Raw genomic sequence first — 20129 nt, 5'->3', positions numbered from 1 at the left:
GAAAAACATAGGCCCCCTACCAGGAATCGAGCCCACAACCTGGGCATGTGCCCTGACTGGGAATCGAACTGGCAACCTCCTGGTGCAAAGGAGGACACTCAACCAACAGAGCCACACCGGGCCGGGCAACAGTGGCAAATTTAAATTGGATTTGGGATCTTCAGGAATTATTTGCCACTTAAAAGGAAGACTTTTTAAAGCAAAACCGAGGGCTGAATTCCTGGAAGACATAGCAGGAGGGAAGGGAAGGCCACTTACAAGTAAATAAAGCAGGAATAGCAATGACCATCTTAGTTTAGGAAAACTAGAACCTGACAGTTTCATAATAAGAAATTGGAGGAGAAATGACAACTCCAGCCCAGGAAAGGTCAAAACAAACAGCAGAAAGAGAGTAAGGGTGGGGTGGCGGGGGGGCCGTAAAGGAATCTTACTTTTCTGTCTGTTTTAAAGAGGGACAATGAGCCCAGCCGGGATGCTCAGTGGTTGAGCATCAACCTATGAATCAATAGGTCACCGGGTTCCATTCCTGGTCAGGGTGTTCAGGAGGCAGCTGATTGCTGTTTCTCTCTCTCTATCCCTCTCCATCCCCCTTTCTCTAAAATTAATACAAACATTTTTTTTTAAAAGAGGGACAAAAGCCCTAGCCAGCTTGGCTCAGGGGATAGAGTGTCAGCCTGTGGACAAAAGGGTCCTGAGTTTGATTCTGGTCAAGTGCACATACCTCGGTTGAAGGCTCCTCCCTGGCCTGGGCCCTGGTCAGGGTGCATGCAGGAGGCAACCAATCAATGTGTTTCTCTCACATTGATGTTTCTGTCTTTCCCTCTCTCTTCCATTCTTTCTAAAATCAATGGGAAAATATCCTCAAGTAAAGATAAAAAAAAAAAAAGAAAAAGAAAAAGAGGGCCAATGAATGGTTACTTTAATCCTTCTGTGTGTTCTAGCCCTAGGAAGAATAAAACATAGTCTCCTCTTCGCAGCCATGACATAAAACTGTTACGGATAATTAGGCCACAAACATTCCCCTCCTCAAACTGAAAGCATATGAGGAGGGATTCTTAAGAAGGAAAAACAAGTAAGTAAATATGGAAGGTCTTTAAGTTCCCTGCCTGAAAGCATTATCAATGCTCTTTTATTAACAGAGTTCTCCAGAGTAAAGCAAAAAGAAACTTGATATTTGGAGAAAAAAAAAAATTTTAATGCTTTTCCAGTACACTGATGTTTTAGCTTTGAGTGGATTTTAAAATATTGAACCTGAGTAAACATAATTATGGAAAGTATAGAAATTTGTAACTGATCTTTTCAGGGAAAGGAATGCTTTTAAGGTAAGACAGTAAATAGTGGTGAAAGAAATAAAAATCTTAATTTTGTAGATGCACTTTCCACACATTTCTATACTATTACAAGGCAACAGTAAAAAAATTAACTTTTCCTTTTGAAAAGAATAATTAAATGATTTGTGATGATTTCTCAGTGATTCACATGAGAGCTTATATATGCTTATAAATTATACTAGTGGCCAAGTGCACGAAATTCGTGCACGAGTTGGGGGGGGTTGTGTCCCTCAGCCCGGCCTGCACCCTCTCCAACCCTCTCGAAGGATGTCCATCTGCCAGTTTACAGGGATCAGGCCTAAACCGGCAGTCGGACATCCCTCTCGCAATCTGGGACTGCTGACTCCTAACCTCTCACCTGCCTGCCTGCCTGATTGCCCCTAATCACACTGCCTGCGGCCTGCTCGCCCCCAACTGCCCCCCCCCTGCTGGCCTGCTCACCCCCACCTCCCCTCCCCACTGGCCTGCTCACCCCCAACTGGCCCCCCTGCTGGTCTGCTCACCCCCAACTGCCCACCCCACCTGCCTGATCACCCACAACTGCCCTCCCCTCTTGGCCTCTAAGCGCCTCTACCTCAGCCCCGCCACCATGGCTTTGTCCAGAAGAACATCCGGAAGGTCTCCTGGAAGGTCTCCCAGTCTAATTAGCATATTACCCTTTTATTAGTATAGATAGAGGCTGGTGCACGGGTGGGGACTGGCTGGTTTGCCCTGAAGGGTGGCCCTAATCGGGTTGGGGGTTCCCTTGGGGCGAGGGGCCTGTGGTGGTTTGCAGGCCAGCCACACCCCCATGGGGTGAGGGTCCCCACTGGGGAGGTATGGCCAGCCTGGGTTAGGGGCTGAGGGCTGTTTTCAGGTTGGCCATACCCCCTTTAGGGTGGGGGAACCCGCTGGGGTGCCTGGCCCGCCTAGGTGAGAGGATGATGGCTGTTTGTAGGCTGGCCACAGCCCCTTCAGGGTGGGGGTCCCCACTGGGGTGCCTGGCCAGCCTGGATGAAGGGTTGATGGCTGTTTGCAGGCTGGCCAAGCCACCCAGTGAGGACCCTCACCCCATGGGGGTGTGGCCAGCCTGGGTGAGGGGCTGAGGGCCAGTTTTCAGGCTGGCCACACCCCCCTGGGGACTCAGGCCCCCAACCTGTCCTTGAGCAGAGACCAGGGCTGGCGGGAAGCTTGGCTTCCTCTGTCGCTGGGAGCAACCCAAGCCTCCTCCTGGCTCCAGCTCCTGGCAGCCGCCATCTTCAGTTGTCTTCAGTCTTCGCTCTGCCTGCATATGCAAATTAACCACCATCTGTGTTGAGTTAATTTGCATGCTCATCTGATTGGCTGGTGGGAGTAGCAGAGTGACACCAATTTGCATGTTTCTCTTTTATTAGTGTAGATGCTTATAAATTATAAGTAAGAGTTTTCTCTTTGTACTTGCTCAAAGGAAGAAAAACAATTTCAAACATTAAAAAATGGGATTGCAGTGACAAAATGAACAATTTATGTTTTTATACCAAGTCATCTCAGGTAATCAATCTTTATGCTGAAATACTTTCTAATTCTACTTCTTTAAAATGCTAGTCCATATGAAAAAGGTGAAGATGGCAGACACTTAAACTTCCATTTATAAAGTGTATTACATTTCATAAAGTTCTTTCTCTTTTATGAGTGCCATATTCTTGCCTCGAATAATGAAGCATTTCAAGTCAAAGATCAAGAAGCAGAAACAGAATAGTAAAAATCAAGCAGCTTTCAAACAACAGCATTAGTGTCAGATTAACCGAATGCTGACTGTTTCCAAATACATATGTTTGTGCTCTGAGGCATATTTTTTAGCATATGTTTGAAATCAGGTAAGCCTAGTGTCCTTAAATGCAAAGGCTGGAAATCAGTGTTCTTTGAAGACCAGAGGATGTTTTGGAGGAAGCATTGTGTTCTACTGCTCACCTCATTCCTGATTCAGATCCAAATAAGAATCCCCAAAATATGAAATTCTAATCTTCTACCACCTACAAGGCTGATTGCCAACATTCTTAATTATACAAAATTTCTGAATAAATATGTCTTTTGATTTGAACTCCAACATAGTGCATCAGGACACCCTGTGGAAGCCCACAGCAGCAGGAAACCGAGTCTGGCTCACAGCAGGGCTGTCTGAGGAGCTCAGCACTGAGGCTCTGGAGCCATCATTGCTTCCAGGCTTGGAGAAGTTCACCCAAACCATCAGTGACATTAGTCCAAATATCACTCCAAAGGGCAGTGAACTCTCCTGAAAAATAGGTTTTAGACACAAGGGTTTCCAACCAGGACCCCCAGGTCCCCAAAAGACCAGAAACCATAACAGTCAGATCTATAGGCCCAAACATGTCAACTCAACTGTTGGCATGATGTTCACAAGTCCACAATAAAAACAATTCATGTTGCCTCCTGTTATGGACTGAATAGTGTTCCCCAAATTCATATGTTGGAGTCCTAACCCCCAGTGCATCAGAATGTGACTGTATTTGGAGACAGGGTCTTTAAAGGGTAATTAGGTTAAAATGGGGTCATTGGAGAGGATGCTAATCCAATATGTCCTTATCTCTCCTTCTGAGAAGAGATTAGGACAGAGACATAGAGGGAAGACGATGTGAAGACACAGGGAGAAAATGGCCATCTACAAGCCAAGGAGAGAGGCCTCAGAGAAATCAAACTGGTTAACCCCTTAATCTCAGACTTCCAGCCTTCAGAACCGTGAGAAAATAAATTTCTGTTGGTTAAGCCACTCAGACTATGGTACTTATGGGAGCCTGAGCAAATTAACACACACACACACACACACACACACACACACACACACACACACACACACTTATACAGGGGAATGTTCTATCGCTGTGCCCCTTGACTAAAATTACAACTTGAATATAACTTTTCTGTTATCTGCATGTGATATTCAAATTATAATATTAATAGGCAAACACAAAAGCAAACAAAATATAATCAAAGTCTCCACTTTTATACATTTTCCCCCTCTTTCTTTTTTACCTTGTGGTAAAACTTTAAGGTAATTCCTTCTGACATTCAGTTCTCGTAGAGATTTCAATTGACCTATCTGCTGGGGCAAGGCTGTGATCTCATTGCAGCTGACATCCTGTATAGAAAGCAAAGAGAGAAATAATAAATGCCTTTTTCCAGGAAATCAAGCACTTCATGCGCAATCTCCTTAAAGAATTTAAATGTGAGGACAGCTACACAGGGAGACTTCCATATTGGTCTCTAGGTTCCTAGCCAAGTAAGGCTGAGCACAGAGGAGAAACGGAAAGTTCAACAATTTAAACAATCTCTAAGAAAAGAAAAAGGAAAAAGAAGGATGTTGGTAGCCTCCAGCAACTACTCTGCCAGCCTCTTGGCCTGCCACTTTCACATGCTTCAATCTTATTTCATTCTCACTTGAAACTCATGAGGCAATATTACTAGCCTAATGCTTACAAATCAGAAAAATGAAGCTCAGAAAAGTTGTCATTTGTCTAAGTCTTGCAAGTGCCAGAGCTAACACTTGGAACGAATGACCAGCCCCGCTGTTCAGCCACTCTCCCATAAAACCTCTAAGTAACACCTTACCAAATGCTCACATTTTACAGAGAAAAACTATAAATATCAATGCATTGTTCAGATACACTATTTCTTTTAAATGGAGTTATCACTAGAGGGCTGGAAACCTTGGACCTGAACACCTTTACCTACATTTTACAAACAAGTCTGTGGGGTGTGCAGATTGTGTCTTCTTTGCTTTGGAAGATTAATATTCTATTAATTATTGATTTGAAACAGCTCTTGATACATGCAAAATGGAGGCATGACATTTCAAATCTTATATATTGTTATTATTTTTCTTAATCCTACCCTTCCTCTTGTCTCTGGTAGCTCTGCCCTGCTCTCCACCCCTCATCCCAGGTACTCCTTTAGTCGAGACCAGCGATTTCAACAGGTGCCACAAGAATCTTTTAAACATGCAATACCTGACTATTTAGTCAGGGGCATTGACCTCTTTTCCCTTAGACTTTCAAATAATAATAATAATAATAATAATAATAATAGACAAGAGCCAACACAACAAGAGTTGTCCAGTGTGAATTAATCAAAATTATACCTTTTTTTTCAGATCAGCAAAAAATATATTTCTTGGTGTGTCACAGAATTTTACTAAATAGTTTATGTGTGCACCATGGGATGAATAAGGTTGAAAATCGGTGCTTTTCTCAGCTAGACACTATAATGGTCTCCAGGTTGGTTTCCATGTTTAATTCTCCTCCCTAGATCCATCCTTCCCAGAGTGAAAATTTACACAGTATAAATTTCATTGTCATTCACTAGCTTAAACATTTGCAACAGCTCCTCAGGAACTACAGGACAAAGTTCCAAACTCTGCAGCAAGGCCCAGCTCTTGGATTCAGGTCTGTATTTCTCCAACACCATCTCTCTGAATGCCCTCCCTTGCATCCTATACTGGGTTATTGCTGCTTATGGTTCCCAGTGTGTGCCAAGCTGTTGCACAGTCCCAAAACTTGTTCAGGCTTTTCCCATGTCTGGAATGTCATTCATAAGTATTGTCTTCTTGTCCCATCTACTCATCTTTCAAGACTTAATTCAACCCTCGCCTCCACGCTGAAACCTTTTTGAGACTTCCGCCTCCTCTCCTGCTCCAACATAACACCCAGGGAGAACTGACCACTTTTCCTTTGTAGTCATACAGATAGTCTGTTACTGTATTTATCTGCTCAAATGTTTCTCTTCTCCTGAAAGTCTGTGAGCTCCTAGATCAGCGGTTCTCAACCTGTGGGTCGTGACTTCTTTGGGGGTCGAACGACCCTTTCACAGGGGTCGCCTAAGACCATCAGAAAACACATATTTGTAATTAGAAATAAATATTTCACAATATATAATTACATATTGTTTTTGTGATTAATCACTATGCTTTAATTATGTTCAATTTGTAACAATGAAAATACATCCTGCATATCAGATATTTACATTACGATTCATAACAGTAGCAAAATTACAGTTATGAAGTAGCAACGAAAATAATTTTATGGTTGGAGGTCACCACAACATGAGGAACTGTATTAAAGGGTCGCAGCATTAGGAAGGTTGAGAACCACTGTCCTAGATGGAAGAGATCATGTCTTATTCACTCCATCCTTTTGGTGCCACGCAAAATGCCAGGTGTAAGGTAAGGAATCAATAAATGTTGCATAAAATTCTAAGTCTATTGCTGTTGACACTCAAATGCTGCAGTTTACTCTGTCTCACTTATGGGACACGGGATGCTCCAACACACATGCCAAATGTCTTGCACCTCCTTGGTATCACAGAACCACAGATATATTTGGGCTATGAATGATCCCAATGAGATCAAGTCTTTAAATATCCCACATAACTGCTGAACCTGCAAAAAACCCTCTTTCACTCTCCCTTTTAGAGCAGCAAAGCCTCATTTTGAAATTGGTTTCACTTCATTCAGATAAGATGAACCATCTCCCTGAAACCCTGGGCTCCGAGTAAAAGCAGGGCCATACAGAACACAGTGGACTGCTGCTCTCTATCCTCACCTCATCTAAACATCCTCAGGTGACCTGCTAATCTGTCAAGGTCATGAGGATACTAAATGAATATCACTTGATGAAGAGGAATAATATCACTCCTGATAAAGGGAGTGAAGCTGTAATCTATAAAAGCTGGTGGCACAAGTGTAATCAGCCTGGATGCTGTTCTATACTCAGCTGTCTACCTGGAGGTAGCATGTGATGAGCTAAGAACACTAGGTATTTAAGGGCATCACCCGCCCCGCCTCCCCCCAAGCTTGCTGTTGGTGCATCGCTCCTGGCCCAGAAAAGTCACACAGAATTTTATGAAAAATATCTCTAGTGTTTAAAAAAAAACCCCACAAAACCACAAGCACATCTGTAGAGACAAAAAGTGTCAGAAAGTAATTTCAGAATTAGGAGGTCCAGAGATCTGTCCAATCGCTCTTGGTCCCTCACTGAGTCAGTAAATCACTTTGTCTTTCTGAATATACTTCTATGTATGAGAAGTGAAAAGTGAAATGCCTGCTTTCCCAATTCCTATGGCATTTGATCAGTCAGAGAAGTCAACAACCAAATCTTTCACAGAAAGCCTTATCTTTCTTTGTCTTAACCAAGTTACAAATAAGCAAAAGATACCATTCCATTCTACTTTTAAAAAGCCCTCACACAAATGGTACACAGGTAAGCCCTAGATATCTATGAAATTAAATCATTCTATTGGACTCATAAAGTCACACTGGTGATGTTTTGGGGAATGGGGTATTGTGGGGGAAGAACTAGTGGGAATTATTTTCCATCTCTAGAGAGAATTTACGTAGTTGACAACTAAAATAAATTTTTATAAGTCTGTGAGAGAAAGACAGCATGAGAAAGACCCTTTTGTAGTTCAGGGAAATTAGATTTTCAATGTGAAACTGACAATTTAAAGAAGTTTCAAGGACATAATTTTTAAAAATGCCTTTCTCTTGAGAGAGAGAAAGAGAGAAGAGGGAAGCAAAAAGATATAGGCAGCATTTTCACAGCATAAAATCTCATCAGATTATTATCCCATTTTTTGTTTGTACTATAGTCGTTTTGCACTTTGTTCATTACCCTCTGGCTAGCCAGAATTTAGGATATCTTGTTTCTCTAAATATAAGGTAAATTTTCCAACATATATTTCTAACATAATGACTTTATCAAAGAAGATCAACTCACCTCAGCTATTAAATACTTATTTGTCAGTAGGGAAAATGATAACCAATATACCTTTTCTTTTTTAAAGAACTTCACATGATAAAAGTGAGTTTTACCTTCTGACTTATAGAACTGGACATCTGTACACAATTAGAAACACAAAGTCCAATTGTCCACTCACATTTTAAAGGGTATTTGGTGAAGAACAAATTATTTTAATAATACTTTTCACTGCTGTCAGTTACTTTCTGTCCTACCACAAGAATACAGAAAAAATGCCCAGGCTGATCTAGAATATAAGTGAGATAAAGACTTTTCACTATAGTATAGTAAATATTGTTGAAAACTCTATTCCCTCCCAGTTATTCAACTTGCCAAATTTAAGAAGTTATAAATTCCATCAAAAAAATTGAAACCCATGCCCTAGCTAGTTTGGCTCACTGGATGGAGCGTCAGCCTGGGGACTGAAGGGTCCCAGGTTCGATTCTGGTCAAGGGCATGTACCTTGGTTGCAGGCACATCCCCAGTGGGGGGTGTGCAGGAGGCAGCTGATCGATGCTTCTCTCTCATCGATGTTTCTAACTCTCTATCCCTCTCCCTTCCTCTCTGTAAAAAATCAATAAAATATATTTTTTAAAAAATTGAAACTCTTAGGTAATTATGTCTTGATTAGCTGGGGAATGAGGAGGAGGAAGGAAAAGATAATAGTATAGATGCTTGGGGATAAGATATTTCCATTTAGAAAACGTAAAAGCAATATTCCTAGAATGGCCTGTTTCTCTAGAACATGTCTGTCCATAATTAGCCCAAGATAAGATAGGGTTGTGATTTTGTTAGTTTGTTTTTTAGTTTGTTAAAGAAAAGAAGATTTAAGAAAATAAATTAAAAAAAGAAAAACACTAATGCCTTACACTTTTGAAATTAATTAGAATTTATCAAGCTATGAATTCCAGATTCAGTGGCTTCTTAGAATAGTCAAATGAATTCCTTCTGAATTATCTACTAGCTCTAAGCTATGTCTTAGAGAAAGGAAATTATTTCAAGCTTCAGTGAAATCAAATTACCATATATTTAGTGTCACAATATTACAAATATACAGGTAGACCAAAAAATGAACCATAAACATAGAATACATATTTATTAATTATCTTCTTTTTGACAGGGGAATAAATCTAATTATTAAATACTCGAATTTAGTTTTTTTTATGGACCAGTCAGTTCAATTTTGTCATTTGGATTAAAAAAAAAAAAATAGAGAAGTTTACCTATGACTTAAACTTATATTGCACTGGTTTAATCAACATGCTTTTAAGTAATCACATTTCATCAGAGCCTTTCTAGGCAATAAAGGAAGTCTCTAGAAGTGTTAAATACATGTTGAAGATTAACACACTTTTGCTGATAGGTGCTAGTTGCTAGCATCCCTTTAGAATGCAAAAATGACAAGGATTTAAAGTGTCAGAGTGAATTCCGATATTATTAATAGGTAATGCTCACTTTCAGATAATAATATCAGAAAAAAACTAGACGTGTTTCGAAGGTGTGACCTCTACTGAAAACCAACATAAATACTGTGTCAAGATGATCTCTGTTTGAGAAGAGTTCTAGTGAGACCAGGTCACACTATGGATTTGCATGTGGCATTTCCATGAGCTACATGCTCTGACTCTCAGGTTTTAAAACTTAGTGTGGTTATATTATTGCTATAGTCATACCTTTGTGATAAATCTAGCTCTTTTTTTTTTTTAATTGAAGGAAACACAAATATCTGACAGGAATTGTAAGCTATTACCATTCGCCTCCCATCATGTGACCATGCCTTTTTCACTGTGTAACTTCAGTAAATGTCTTAACCTCTCTGTGCCTATGTAAAAAGAAGAGGTGAGATTAAATAATTCTAATTTCTTTCCAACATCAGGAAAACTCATTTACCACATCAGAAATAATGAGCTGACAGCCCTGGCCTGTGTGGCTCAGTTGGTTGGGCGTCATCCCATGCATGAAGAGGTCGCCAGTTTGATTCCTGGTCAGGGCACATGCTGGGTTGCAGGCTCAATCCCTGGTTGATGCTTCACTTTTACATTGATGTTTCTCTCCCTCTCCCTTTCTCTCTCTTTAAAAAAGAAAAATCAATATGATATAGGTGTTGTTGTTTTTTAAGAAAAATAAATAATGAGCAGACTTTGAAAGACAGATACCTAACTGACTCAGGAGTAATGTCAATTTTGATTTCTTAGCAATAAAAAACCTCAATGCCTGCAGTCAGAACTTTTTTTTAAGAAAAATCATTATGTTCATTTAAACTCCATACTTTTTCAAGCAACTGCTATTATGATAGATGTATTATTTCTCAAGACTTATTAAATGTTTCTTTCCAGTATAAAACTCTACTTCATACTGTTCCACACACCCACAACCACGGGCCCCATCCCACTGTTTTTCATTAGAAAGGCAGAAATTGAAGCACAGAAGGAATTTTGAATAAGCCATGGGTTTCCAAATATCCCACAGAAACGAGATGTGAGAAGACACCTCCAGACTACAAATGGATAAAAGATCATGGCAGACACATGAATTTACATCTCCACTACCTAACTCAGAGGTTGGAATGCTACCTATAAAAATAATGAAGAAGAGATTTTTCTCAGAAGCTGCTCAGTAAGTCCTTGGATTCAAACTCTCCACACAACCAACATTTTATGAAAAGAGAATAAAAAATAGTATCTCTGGTCAGGACCAGGAAATACACCTTCTAATCAGTTATTACTTGAGCCAGGCCCTGTGAGTTTTTGGATGTAAAAGCAGGTTTCTGAATCCATGATACTGAGTTCTCATAAATGAAAGCAAGAGCTGGAAGACACAATTTTCACACACTGCATGATTTGGAAAAGCAGAGAGCTTAGAAAGCTCAAACTAGAAATAGACCATCTCTTGACCCCAGCATGTCAGCAAGCACAGAGAACCAATGAGAAAACTCCTAAACCTTTGGCAAATGCCCTTTAGTATTCTCCAATTTATTGTGTTCTGTCTTCATAGCTGTCTGTTAATTATAACATACTAGAGGCCTGGTACATGGGATTCATGCACTGGTGGGGGCAGGGCCTGTGGGGATTGGCCCGCTGTGGGAGCACCGCTTATCCTGGTCAGCCGAGCGGTGTTCCCACTGTGAGAGCGCACTGACCACCAGGGGGCAGCTCCTGCATTAAGGGTCTGCCCCCTGGTGGTCAGTGCACATCATTGCGACTGGTCAACCGGTTGTTCTGGTCTTTCCACTGTTTGGTCACTGGGCTTTTATTATATAGAACTAGGGCCCCAGTGCACAAATTCATGCACCTTGAAAGGAACTGTGGGCCGCGAGGCTATGGTGGGCACAGGGGTGTGTCTCTGCCCATCCTCCACGCCCCCACCCAGTCCCTCCTGCCACAGTCCCTGGTCCCATCTGCTAGCAGCCCTGCTCCCGCTGACACCACTCCCACACATTGATGGTGCTGGCCCCACTTGCACCCGCTGATGGCGTGGAGTAATTGGGGCCGGTGCCAGCAGTGGGTGCGAGCGGCAGCAGCTGCCTCGATCGCCCCTCGGAAGCAGGGGGAGGTGGAGAAGCCCTCAGGGGCAATCGGGGCCAGCAGCTGCTGTTCACACTCGCTGACAGCGCCAAGCGATTGGGACCGACGCCGGGCGCCGACAGCGGGTGTGAGAGGGGCTGGCACTGGCAGCAGGTGTGAGTGCCTGGCAGGACTGCGGTGTGTGGGAGCAAAGAATTTTCAGTAACCACCAGAGGCTCGCCCTCATGACAGCGACCGGCGCCCCGTCTTGGTCTGGTGCCCCCACTCCCCTGTTCCACCATCCCGCCTCAGCCAATGCCCGTCACGTTCCACGCTCTGCCGCCTGCTGCCAACGCCCGCCATGTTCTGCACATTTCCCCTGGTGGCCAGCACACATCACAGCAACTGGTTGTTCAGTTGTTCTGCTGTTTGGTCTATTTGCATATTAGGGTTTTATATATATAGATGGCATTCAATAAGTATGTCTTACCAAATATTTACCATACCTTATTCTTCAGGCATGATTTGACAGCAAGAGAACCATATTTCCAATATGTTAACAAGGTTTCAATGAGTAAAGTGAGGTTTAGTCAATACAAGAGAAGTCTGCTGCTCCTCCTTCCTGGCTGTGGCTCCTTGGTGAGAAAACCTTCAGACAGACACTGCCCTCCCATTTGTACCACACCCTATTTTTGTAACATTTCTCTGATTCACTCTCAGCTGTTCATGACCTGCCACAACTTTGATGGGAAAATCAGTCCAAGCTGAATCCAGGAATGCCAAAGAAAGAAATCATGGCCGTTTCTCCATGACAGGCTTCCGTACAATCTAGATGAGGCACAATGAACACAGCTGTGGAAAGGGTGTGGACTTTCATCAGACAAACCTGGTTTTCACCTCAGCTCCACTACGTTGTAGCTCCACAGCCTTAGGTAAGTAATTTGGAAACTCAAACTTGCCTGTAAAACGTAGATATAATCGCTACGTTGCTGGATTATTGTGAAGATTAGATGAAATAACATGTCACGTACTTAGCAGAGTGCCTGGCATACAGTAGGTGCTTAGTAATCTCTTCCCAACATAGGAAGCACACATAGATGGTCAGATATTTTTTCCAACCCCAATTTCTCTCAAAAATTAGAAAGGACAACTCCTTTCTTGTAGATGGCTATAGTGCTTTTGTGTTTGTTTTTTAAGCAAATGATTCTAGAATGCTCCACAAATACTCAGAAGAAAAACAGAGTTTACAACTCAATTTAGGAGACTCTGAGTCTAATGTGAAAATTTTAAAATGATTTCCTTCAAAATACTTAAACAATACTGAGCCCATAAACTGAGAGATTTTATCAGCACAGTGGTGGCTTAAGGTACTCTAAATGCTTGGGGAGCTCCCATATTTTTTAGTAAATTGGTTACTATGTAGCACAAAACAGAAGCCACCCACATAATCCTAGACTTACTTTAGGCTCTCCTGGGAATTTTCTTCTAGTTGATAGCTAAAAAACATCTGATTACCTATAGTAATACTAATATTTTAGGCAAAAAGATTAAAGATAAGAAGGAATGAGAACTAATCTTTCTTTAGTCTGTGACCTTAAGCAAGGCTAGTTACCCTTTGTGGTTAAATAATGGCAACTTATTGAATTTTTACCAACTTCACAAAGAAATGTTTTTTTTACAAAGATCTAACTAGCTTACACACAGAGTAGAAAAAACACAGGCTGCCCTTCCAGTATGGTAGTCACCACATGTGGCTACTGGGCATGAGAATGTGACCAGTCCAATCCATGCTGTGCTGCAAGTGTAAACACACACTGGACTGCAAAGACTTAATACAAACAAAGAATACAAAATACCTCATTACTGTTACATTGTATACATGTGACATTATATCTTGGCTATCTTGGGTTAAAATATATTATTAGAGTTTGTTTGCTTATATATTTTTTTAAATGTAGTTACTAGTTACTAGTACATTTAAAATTACTCGTACATCTGCTGAGGCAGCGATCGATGTTTCTTTCTCATTGATGTTTCCATCTCTCTCCCCTCATTTCTCTCTAAAAATCAATAAAAACACATTTTATAAATAAATAAAACAAAACTGCATCTGCTGCTTGCTGGGTGAGGGTGTTTCAACTGAAGTTATAAGTTGACTACACCAGGGTAATGCTCTATACATCTCCCTGCCTCAGTTTCATCATTTGTAAAATGTCAACACCTTGGATTAGATGTCTTTTAAAACCTCTATGGCTCTAGCATTCCAGAACTCCAGGGTTCAATAGTTGTTGCTGGTAGAGAAAATTCATGAGGACTGGTTGATGACTGCTGTAACTAAGAGGCAGGGCAGCCTACGTTAGGGCTGGCTCCAGACAAAGTGCCTAAGAAAAGCTCAGGGTGTCCCTTCCACCCAACCAGCAGCCTGTGTATCTCAAGGCTGCAGACAGTGCTGTTGTACTTCCTCTGCCAGCCCCGCAAACTGACAGAAAGCCCTGCTCTGATGTGGGTGGCTCCAGGGCTCAGCACTTGTGCCACCTATTAACAGAGCTGTCCGTACTTCTAGGCACAGCTGATGGCTGGCACGCTGTGGGCTGAAGCACAGGGCGCAGTGGGACTGAAACATTCTGGCTGCCAAAAGGGTCCAGAACACTGACTTCATCATTCAGGAGCCAAAAAGTAACAAACAACAACAACAATTTGTAACATACATTGCATTTATCAGACTCCTGAAAGAAGCATTAAAAAGACAACATATAACTATCAGTTTCATCCAAAGCATTATTCTATATTTGTTTGTTTTCTGTTAAAATGGCACCTTCTGAATTAACCTGGACTGAGAGATAGAGTCCCCCCACCCCAGTAAAGTACTTGGGAGTCTGCACCAGGCCACCTTCGTGGCCCACTTTCCACCATTTGACAGCAGCATGAAGCAAACATTCTTCGGTGTCTATCATGTGCCGGGCACCAGATACAACAGCAATATACGTCCCTCGTCCTTAAGCAGTTTTCAAGGTGTGGAGAATACCAAGTAAGATGACAAATGTGACTCTGTGAAACTTGGATGGTAAGTTTTGGGTGCTTGTCTTAAAAGCACCTAGCTCAGGACCTGGGAAGGCATTTTGGAGAAAGTGAGATTTAAGTGAGATCTAAAAACTGACCAAAAGAGGAGGGGGAAGAAACAGTCCATGCTCTACAGGACAGGAATGAAAATGAACGAGGTGCATCACCAGAAGGCTGCAATCAAAGGGTGAAGGGACTAGGGGCAAGAGATGAACCTGAGAGGGAAGCAGGGGCCAGACCAAGGGGGGCCTTGGATGCCCTGCGAAGGAGCTGATAATGGTGGCCTAAACCTACAGCAGTCTTCCCATTCTACCTCATCTCGGGAGGATTAAACTGTTTTTTACTGCCCAAGCATGCCCTGTGGTATCATACTGGCCTGTCTTTGCACAAGTCATCCCTCCTTCTTGAAGGCCTTCCTGTCTCTGCCTTCTTATTTTCATCTCAGAAATCCCACATGGATTTCTGGCTCCAAAGAAATTAACTGGAGTTGGCACACAAAAGAAAAGTGATTGGTCATCAATGTTCTAGACTGGCATCTACTTGCAGGAAGGCACCGTGTCCTTTCCATGGTTGGAATCACAATATTTCACTCTGTTTGATACATGGAGTAATGTAAGGCACCTCTCAAAGGTCTCTTCCCTTAAAACCTTTCCCAGCCCCAAGACAAATCAATCATTCCGTACCCTGTAAGCACACTTCTTGTAATAGACTTCGGGGTGAGAGGATCCAACTCAATAACCAACTTCTTTCAGAACTTCCCCCGTTGGTTGCAGCTGAGCAGTCAGGTTAGGGCAATGTGATCAAGTGCCTTGGGTATTGCTGACTGAGTCAGGAGAGGACATGAGACTCAGATCTTGCCTCTCTCACTTAGAAACCAGGGCTGAGACCTGCTAGTAGGTCCCTGCTAAATGCTTTAGCTGGGAGGACATTTACTAGTACACTTGGAATCTGTGGGCTAGGCAACTTCTCCATTGTATGCAGAAGTAGAGAAAGTCATAAAAGTAAACCATGGCCACAGTTCTGGACAACTTTACAGTGTCTTGTTCTAGTCATTTCATGATCCTTGATCAAATGTCCTGATACTGATTGATGGGAAGACCTCTGTATCTCTATAACCAATGCTAACTCTTAGTCTGAGGGAGCTGGAATGGGTTTCAGATACTGCTATCACATAAGTCCTGTTTTAAGTAGCTCTGATGCCTTGAAACAGCAGTTACTCATTTCTATACTAACGTCAAAGTGGATACACATGTGACATGGGTGCTATCACTTTCCCAGCCACTTCTCGAAGCAGACATGACTAAGTGATCACAGCACTCTATCTGGGCCTCACAAGCCATCACAACAGGATTCCAGGTGGCGCCAAAGAAATTAACTGGAGTTGGCACACAAAAGAAACGTTATTGGTCATCAATGTTCTAGAATGGCATCTACTTACAGGAAGGTAGCGTGTCTTTTCCATGGTTGGAATCATAATATTTTGCTCTGTGTTTGACACAAGGTCAGTGTGAAATAATGCTTGCTTGGAGGCTAAATTGTGACTATTGTTTTAACCTGATTGCTCATTCTTGTCTCTACCTTCACCCATTTTAGCTCAATGGAAGTCTAGAAAGGATTCATTCTTTCACACTCTAAGAAACAAGGTAAGTAATTAAATAGGTACAGAAAGAGCTGAAATACAGTAGTGCACCTCACCCTCAGGCACACACTTACAAACCCATCTCTGCCCGTCTGTAACTTGTTCTTCTTTTTTATCCCTGGGGATAGGGTCACATTTTAAAGTTACATTGATTTAGGGCAGCAGTCACCAACCAGTGGTCCGAGGACCACTGGTAGTCCATGAGGTCGGAAAGGTTGGCGACCACTGCTTTAGAGCGTAGTTGCTCAAATCCTTACAGAATCAGGGCACGCTGTTATTTCTGTCTTGTGAAATAACAGAAAGTGGGGCCTATTAACCTATTTGTAGATTAGTTTTTGTTTACCCATAATTTATCACAAACTTATTTTCATTGTAAAAATAAAATGATCTAACTACCACATGATAACCTGTAAACTTCAGGAGCTGTAAAACATGTAAACTTAAGGAAGTGTGAACTACAGAAAATCTGTAACTTTCAGAAACTATGTCTGTTACAACAAAGCCAAGGTTATTCCTCTCCCTCCTTAATGTCTTTATCAATAACACTAGAGGCATAGGTGTGGTCCCTAGGCCTGGCCAGCAATCGAAGCACAAGCGTCTGGCATGGAAGGGCAGGTCCCAGCTGACCTCTGGGCCTTAAGCAGCACCTGGGCCCCTGGGCACCCCCCTCCACCTGAGTCACAGCACCCGAATCCCCACGCAGAGATGAAGTAAGCGCCCCACAGGCTGGGGTGCAATATGGGCCTCTGGGCCGCCCAGCGGTGCTGCACGGAAGCCGGGCAGGCAGTGTGCTCTCTCCTGACTGGCCTTGCAGATTGGCTCCTGCGCGTACCCACCGCAAGCCCAACTGGCCCCTGTGGTCCTGGAGGCTGCCGCCCAGCTCACCTGGAAGATGCCACACGGGTGCGAGACAGGCTCCTCGCAGGTGCCCAGCACCTGAAGGGGGGTGGGGGGGAGGCTTCCCAGCGCATGATCCCTGGCATCCCAGGGGAGGGTAGCAGGGGAAGTGAGAGAGAGCTCAGAGAACACTCCCCATTCTCACCGCACCTCCGGTGTCATCCCCGCCTCCAGGTAGCCAGCAAGAGGTTGCAGCACATTGCAGACACCGGCCATATTCTGTGCTGCCCCCTGGTAGTCATAGCGAGAGGTTGAACTCTGGGTCGAATGACTGCCAGAGGGGACAATTTGCATATTAAGCTTTTATTATATAGGATAGGCTCAGTTCCTCTCTGTCCAACCATAGCAAAAAGTTTTTCTGACCACTTCAGCTGACTATGATTAGTAAGCAAGCACCATAAAAATCAGTACATACCAACTCCATTAACTGTTTGAGCTGACCAATCTCTTCTGGCAGCGATCCAAGTTTGTTGTTACTTGCAATTAAGACTTTGAGAGGCAGACCACACAGGCAGGCAGGCAGGGTGGACAGCTGATTTCGACTGAAAAGACAATACAAGGGCACATGTGAACATACAGGCCACTCCATACCATTTGTGAATCTTTTTCACAAGCAAGGAGAAAAAGAGTGAGCTGAAAAGACACTTAACAAATATGAAAATCCAATAAAGTTTCTGTATATGTAATAACTCAAAACTCATATGTATAAGACAAGAAAATATATTTTACAAAAAGAGAGGCATAGCTGTTCTGAGGTAAGCACAAGGAACCCCTGCAGACGCTGAGCCCATGGCCAGCCCGGGGACAGGTGGGCAACATGCCCTGCATCACCAATAGCAACAGGAAGCTGGTGCCAACTGTCATCTTCCTGACAATGTGAACAGGAAATCCTGAGAGGACCGAAGGCATTGTCTTACCTATTTTAGTAATAATGGAGAGATCATTTTCCTGAAACTCACAAAACCATCAGCCAATTTCCAACGTTTTGACTCACTGTGGCTGTTTGCTTAGGTATGTGCAAGAGAGCTACTTAAAAAAAATCATTATTGCTGAGTTTTCTGAGAGGTGGGAAAATATTGAAGAAATGAAGTCTAAGAATCATCCACAGGTATATGGCAGTGACTTATTTTATCTCCTCCCTCACAAGCAGCCCCTTTCCTGGTATCAAGTAAGGAGACAGATGGTTTTCAGCTTCCCTTTCTTTTCTGGCCATTCTGCTGATGAAGTCAACATCCAGACAGTAAACATAAAACTCTGTTGTATGTCATGGATTGCACCTACTTAGAACTTCTGTGTGCAAAGCTTCAGAGGCTGTGGTACTGTATGCATGTATTTATGGGTGCAAATAACATCTGTGTGTGCAAGGGCATGAGACAGACAGATGGACTGCAAACACACAGATTGTTACCAGTGGTCATTTTAGGGGGAGTAGGTACAATGCGTGGATTTTATTTTCTTTACTACATTTTGCTGAATTTTCCAAAATGACTACAAAGTGCTTTTATAATTAGGAAACATATCCTATATAATAAAAGCCTAATATGCAAATAGACCGAATGGCAGAACGACCGTTGCTATGATGTGCACTGGCCACCAGGGGGCAGATGCTCAACGCAGGAGCTGCCCCAAGGCCGCAGGCCCCAAGGCAGCCAAGGTGGGTGCGAGCAGGACCCCCCCCCCAATCGTCCCACCAGTCGCCCCACAGAAGGAGAGGGGAGACGGGACAGGCGAGTGGGAGGTGCCAGACCAGCCAAGGTGGGTGCCAGTGAGGGGGCCCGCCCAATCGCCCCACCAGTCACCCCACAGATTGGCCCTGATTGCCAGCCTGGCCTAGTGACCCTACCCATACACAAATTTCATGCACCAGGCCTCTAGTATCATTATAAAAAAATAAACTTCATCTGGATACTGGTTATATGGATGCTTCTTTTGTGAAAATTCATTAAGATGTACATTTATGATCTGGGCATTTTTCTGTATGTGTAAAGGTTTTACTCTCATTCCCCCATACCATATGAGAGTGGAGGGATCTGGTTAGCCAAAGGGTATCTCTAGCTACTGGGCTCATAAAAAACAGGTGTTCTCTTGAAAGAACCTTCCTAATATGGGTACTCTGTTGTAACCACCCTGACACATCTCCTACTCCTGGTCCCCAATGCCCAGGTAATGAGGTTTTAGCAAGAAAAGATACGGCCACATCTTCTCTCTACTGCCCAGGCCCAAAGAGAAAGCTATTCCCAGAGAGGAGCATAAGAATGAGAGAACTTTCTCTATGAGGGTCCAGCAGAGGAGAGGAGATTGAGAGCCCTATGGGGGTGGGGGTGGGTGTTCCTGGCACTAGAAAGACCAGCTAGCTCTTCACTCCCTCCTGGTTAGGATGACAGGCGAGAATAAGGGTGATGGGCTCACCCTGGCCCTCTCTCCTGATCTCTGGGGATAGTGGCAGGAGAATCTAGGACAACTAGCCTGTCTGTCTGTCCTCTCAAACCCCTCCTGCACCCTGTCACATCCACAGGAGCCAATGGGGCTCTTCTGGATGGAGGAGGAGAGGCCCTGCTTCCTGATGCCTGCTGGGAGAGCTTTCTTTAAATACACTACCTCCTGCCCTGACCGGTTTGGCTCAGTGGATAGGGCATCGCCCTATGGGCTGAAGGGTCCCCGGTTCGATTCCAGTCAAGGGCATGTACCTTGGTTGCGGGCACAACCCCAGTCGGGAGTATGCGAGAGGCAGCTGATCGATGTTTCTCTCTCATCGATATTTCTAACTTTCTATCCCTCTCCCTTCCTCTCTGTGAAAAATCAATAAAATATATTTAAAGACACTACCTCCTGAAAAGAGAACTCAATTTATCAAAAGGTGGCAAATAATTTGGGATGTAATTCGTGGTTATAAAATATTCATTAATATGTAATTTCATAAAGTGAGGATTGG

General features: G+C 43.1%; 1 protein-coding gene across 3 annotated transcripts in view; it reads right to left on the bottom strand.

Annotated features, from left to right (window-relative positions):
- The window catches only part of LRCH1 (leucine rich repeats and calponin homology domain containing 1), a 237921-nt gene that overhangs the window by 73136 nt on the left and 144656 nt on the right, over positions 1-20129 (bottom strand). For all 3 annotated transcript variants that reach the window (XM_070409153.1, XM_070409155.1, XM_070409156.1), the window contains exons 3-4: positions 17613-17739; positions 4341-4446 (exon numbers count right to left, since the gene is read on the bottom strand). In XM_070409153.1, the coding sequence (XP_070265254.1) occupies positions 4341-4446; positions 17613-17739 (233 nt within the window). The remainder of the gene's footprint in view (positions 1-4340; positions 4447-17612; positions 17740-20129) is intronic.

The sequence above is a fragment of the Myotis yumanensis genome, unplaced genomic scaffold (assembly GCF_028538775.1).
Source record: "Myotis yumanensis isolate MYYU_CA2020_CCGP unplaced genomic scaffold, mMyoYum1.0.hap1 SCAF_3, whole genome shotgun sequence".
Taxonomy (NCBI): domain Eukaryota; kingdom Metazoa; phylum Chordata; class Mammalia; order Chiroptera; family Vespertilionidae; genus Myotis; species Myotis yumanensis.
This window is presented reverse-complemented; position numbering and strand designations above follow the sequence as displayed.